This window comes from Cyprinodon tularosa, unplaced genomic scaffold, assembly GCF_016077235.1.
Source record: "Cyprinodon tularosa strain WSP-4 unplaced genomic scaffold, ASM1607723v1 ctg191, whole genome shotgun sequence".
NCBI lineage: Eukaryota > Metazoa > Chordata > Actinopteri > Cyprinodontiformes > Cyprinodontidae > Cyprinodon > Cyprinodon tularosa.
Genome location: NW_024038682.1, coordinates 346995 through 351703, shown reverse-complemented (window position 1 = coordinate 351703; position 4709 = coordinate 346995). Strand labels below are relative to the sequence as shown.

The 4709-nt window shown below is 35.7% G+C and overlaps 1 protein-coding gene across 1 annotated transcript; it reads right to left on the bottom strand.

The window, feature by feature from the left end:
* Nucleotides 1-1116: 1116 nt before the first annotated feature.
* LOC119782296 (immunoglobulin-like domain-containing receptor 1) lies at nt 1117-3188 on the bottom strand. The gene is made up of 4 exons (XM_038283196.1): nt 2976-3188; nt 2416-2586; nt 1778-1927; nt 1117-1417 (listed from the first exon to the last, which is right to left on the bottom strand). The coding sequence occupies exons 1-4, from the start codon at nt 3022-3024 to the stop codon at nt 1245-1247; spliced, it is 543 nt and encodes a 180-aa protein (XP_038139124.1). The 5' UTR covers nt 3025-3188; the 3' UTR covers nt 1117-1244.
* Nucleotides 3189-4709: the final 1521 nt, after the last annotated feature.

The following is a 4709-nucleotide window of genomic DNA, read 5'->3' as shown; positions in this document are numbered from 1 at the left end:
TACAGATTTCTCATAGCAACTGGTTTTAACTACAATTTGTGGAGAATAATGATGAGATAGGTGTTTATGTGTCGATTGGCATTAGGCATATATGGAAGAGGATTAGGGCCACTGAAAAAATTAAAAAGTTTACAGATTTTTAAATATTATTTCAGTTTAACATGGAAAAAAGGCAGAATTCTGACTTTTTTCTCAGAATTATGAATTTTTTCTCTGAATTATTATTTTTTTCTCAGAATTATGATTTTTTTTCTCAGAATTATGATTTTTTTCTCAGAATTCTGAATTTAATCTCAGAATTCTGACTGAATTCTGATAGGTAACAAAGATGTTAGTATCTAGCCGTACCCATGTGAAAAGTCAGTACTCTGACTTTTTTACCCCCATTTAAACTGACATAAAATCAAAAAATTAAAACCAAATTTAAATAAAATTTAAAAATCAACTTTTTGTTATTTTTTCATTGCCCCTTATCCTCTTCCGTAGGTATATGCCTGGATAACTGGATATTTTTATTTTATTATTTTGCCTCTGGGTGAATTGCCTTTTATTTTTGTTTGTATCAATGCAATAATTCCTCCATGCCAATCAGATCATCTTTAGACAAGTGGAATAACTTTAACATGACATGTTCTGTTTGTACTGACTTTCTATTAGTTCTGACTTCTGTGTCTGTATGTTTTTTTTTGTGTGTGTGTGTGTGTGCAACAAGGAGAGAGAAATGACTCTACTTTTCTGAAAAAGAAGCAGTGTGTGACTCATGTCCTTTGTCCTTTGTTATTATGACGGAGTCCTGTGTTGTGACTACACAGCTGTGTGTAAAGTCACGCATTCTTTTGCCATCCAAGCACAAATGTCTGCCACATTGTTCATTACTTATGCATTATTATTATATTTATTAAAAATATGTATTTAAGGAGGAAGGCCATAAAAAAAATTTTGACAAATAAACAGAATAGAAATATGCTTTCAGTAAAACATATTGATATCTCTTGTAAAGAAGCACACAAGTCTTAAAATAAATGTGTATTTTATTGAAGTAGAAATTTCAGACAGAAAAACCACAACCTTTGTGTTTCAGAAAATTCACGAATACAAAAAAACAAAACAAATTGATTGATTTATGATTTTATGCATTGGGACCTTCCAAAATGTCAGACCATGTTGAAGTGAATGACATCACTAATTTCAAATACCATAAGATTATGAAGATTATGCCACGACCTGTAAAATTTGCACAGACATTACGGAGAGAAGGTTGCTGGAGGGTCACAATATGACATTCTCTGCTTCTTACGGTAGACGATGAGCTTGGTTTCTTTCAAACTGACACCAGTGGTGTCCCCGGGGGCATCAACAGCACAAAAATAAACCCCGTTATCCCTCCTCATCACCTCGTGTATCACCAAGTCTGCCTCTGTGCAAACACAAAAATATGTCCCCAATTATAGTGCAATTGTTACAAAAACATTTTTAGAAATTTCTACCTTCTTTCTGGATTATATTGTTCAGTTAAAGCAGGGCTTTAAACTATTGTGAAGAAAGTCCAATACTTAACTTGTTTGTCTGACAAACTTTGTTCTTAAAATATGGAAAATGAATAATATATAGCCAAAGGGTTAACCTGCTGTATTCACAAGTATTTTAATAATTTTAATTGATGGAAAAATTTGTTATTTAGAAAAAATTGCAAAATATTAGCACAAGTTGGAAAATGAAATAATCTTCTATTTAAAATAAGCTGACTGACATTATGCCTGTACTTGCATGTACGCACTGTTTTGGATGGTGATCTTTCGCTCCCGATATTCAGATCCAAGGGTCGGCTTACTGCTTCCTCTCTTCTGGATTACCGTCCGCACCGTCCGCTGATCGTCAGGACAATCATTTGATGGGTCCTGTCCCAGCTGCAGCGCAGCCTGGTAAGCTGTAAAAAACAAAAAATTGATCAAATCCATTATATGTGTGTACACTGTTTAGGTCATAACAAAAGCAATTGCTTCTTCCATTCTCTCATGATTAATGTATTGACATAATTGTCTGTTCATTTAAAATAAGATCACATTTGGTTAAATCAGTCACTAACTAACATTTGTTTACAATGATTTACAGCTCACAAGATAAGACAGAGTTCCAAAAGGAGAAATGTTTTTACACTCATTTCAGGGTGTAAATATTAGAACCATATTTAAATGATCAACAACCAGATATTAAGGTTGATGAAAATTCTTGGAAAATATCATTTGAGTTTAAAGTATGAATGCCAGATTTGTTTTGTTTTTCAGGCTCTGTGATTTATCAAAATACTGAAAAGAAATATACTGATCTAAGTTGGTAAAGCACATGGCCATTAATATTTTGATAACAGATAATAACTGGAAGTAGGTTGGGTTGAAATGAGCTCCACAGCTTTACCTGTGGAGTAGTACTCCAGCACAGGATCCCTGCAGAAGGACTTGAACCTCCATGTGACCAGAACTTCCTGGGGGTTTGCAGAGGTGGAGTAATCACAGCGGAGAATCACTGAGCCAAACAAAGTGGCGTTCTGCTGTGTCTCCTGTACAGTCACTATGATAGAAGCAGACCCTGTGGAGAAACAGCTGTTTCAGATGAAAAACAGTATAGAACATTAAGCTAATTCAGAGACCTGGGTTTTCCTTTTTCAGTGTGGAAGTTGTAACAGGGAAACAATATGGGCGTCTCTCTCAAAGAAGCAGTGCATCTCAAACTGGCTTTACAAGAAAGACGAGTAGCACAGACAAAAGTAACTCAGCAAAAATGCAAACTCATCATTCAAAACGGTGGAACAAAAATTATCTAGATTTAAATCTAATCGAGGTCAAGAAGCAGGGAATTGTAAATATTATTTACAAAAGGTGCACAAATAGACGAATGACTCCAGTTTATTTGCAGGGTTTTTTCATTATTTTAGTCATAAAACACCATAAAGAACCAAAGCAAAGGATGTTCTTTACCTTTCAGCAGTGACAGCAGGACAACTAATCCAAGTAGTTTCTGCATCATGATAAAAGACACAAAAAAACTAATCCGAAGGACCGATCCTAAGCCATAAAATTTGTAAGAGTCTATTTGAAAATTAAACAAACCTGACTTTTGTTTCCACCTTGACCATAAACCAGCTAGTTGTTCTTCCACACTCACTCTGAAATTCAGCTGCCGAGCTAGTTATGATTGTGTGTGAGTTTTTTTCCTGGCCACGCCCCAAAACAGGTGAACTCATCTCAAGCTGTGACATTTACAGATACATTGAATTCTCAACATTCTCCTTAGGAAGGTAAACCCATAGAAATGCGAAAATATATAAACAAATATTTGACCTGAATAAAATGTGTTTCGTTTTTAAAGTATTTGTTTAGTTTTTTTTTTTTCATAAGTCATTTTCTTGAATTATCTGTTTTTCCTGATAGTTTAATGCAAATTATTTCAGGCAAATTAAATAGTAATTCACTGTTCAACTTGGGGCTGAATTGTTTCTATCAAAGGCTACATACATTCGGATGAGAATAATTGTAAACCTATTCATATATGTGCAGAGTTTGCTGTTATCAAGACTGTCAGTGCTAAGCTCACTTTTTAATTAATTTGTCTAATACAATCAACAATATTGGGCTGGTATCCACATGAAAAAAAGTGCTGATTAAAAATTGTTTGATTAAATATTAAATTACTTAAGTATATTTTGGCACTTCCACAATTCTATGAGTCAGTAAAAACAAATTTATCCAAAACCTACACTTTATGCTATATGCAAAGTCAAGAAAAAGTTCTATTTTCTTCTTACCAGAAACCAAGCCAACACTTACATCCAGCCATAAAGGAAAACATTTTTGCTACAATACTTTTCCTGTTTTTCAGCTGTGGTTAAGGTATTTAATGCGGAGATACCTAAGAAACTGCTGCAGTAGCAATATCAATCAAGAATCAACATTCTTCATATTCATTATGTGACCATAACACAACAAGATCAGGGCGACAGTGGCGTTGGATGGAGGAGTTTGCCCTGTAATCGAAGGGTTGACGGTTCAAGCCCCGACTCCGACTTTCATTGTCGTTGTGTCCTTGGGCAAGACACTTCACCTGCATTGTCTACTGATGGTGGTCAGAGGGCCCGGTGGCGCCAGTGTACGGCAGCCTCGCTTCTGTCAGTGAGCCTCAGGGCAGCTGTGGCTACAATGTAGCTTGCCACCATCAGTGTGTGAGTGTGTGTGTGAATGGGTGAATGAATGTAGTGTAAAGCGCTTTGGTCAAGTCTCCTAACTTGAATAAAGGCGCTATATAAGTACATGCCATTTACCATTTACCATAAATGCATTTATGGGACCCTGCCTCAGTATACACACATAATATGCTGATACAAATAAAATAAAAAAATAAAAAAACACACATAGAAGCATCCTTAAAGGTGTAGACTTAAAATTTAAAACATCCTGAGAAGATACTCTATTAAATATTGAACACTTTCAATATTAAATACTAATAAAAATAGAATTTTATTAATCTCACATTGGAAAAATTTACCTCTGCATTTAACCCATACCCCTGGGGAGCAGTGGGCTGCCGTCGCGCGGCGCCCGGAGAGCAGTGTGGGGTTAAGGGTCTTACTCAAAGACCCTGAGTAGCAGTCTGTGGGAGTGGGGTTGGAACTCAGAACCTCAGGATTCTAACCTCTATGCCCTAACCACTAGGCC

What these genes read in the sequence shown, in the direction of transcription:
- LOC119782296 (XM_038283196.1), bottom strand. Translation starts at nt 3,024, where the DNA reads ATGATGCAGAAACTACTTGGATTAGTTGTCCTGCTGTCACTGCTGAAA. An exon ending in CCTGCTGTCACTGCTGAAAG is followed by an intron (nt 2,587 to 2,975) that starts GTAAAGAACATC and finishes GTTTCTCCACAG; the next exon opens with GGTCTGCTTCTATCATAGTG. An exon ending in GCTGGAGTACTACTCCACAG is followed by an intron (nt 1,928 to 2,415) that starts GTAAAGCTGTGG and finishes TGTTTTTTACAG; the next exon opens with CTTACCAGGCTGCGCTGCAG.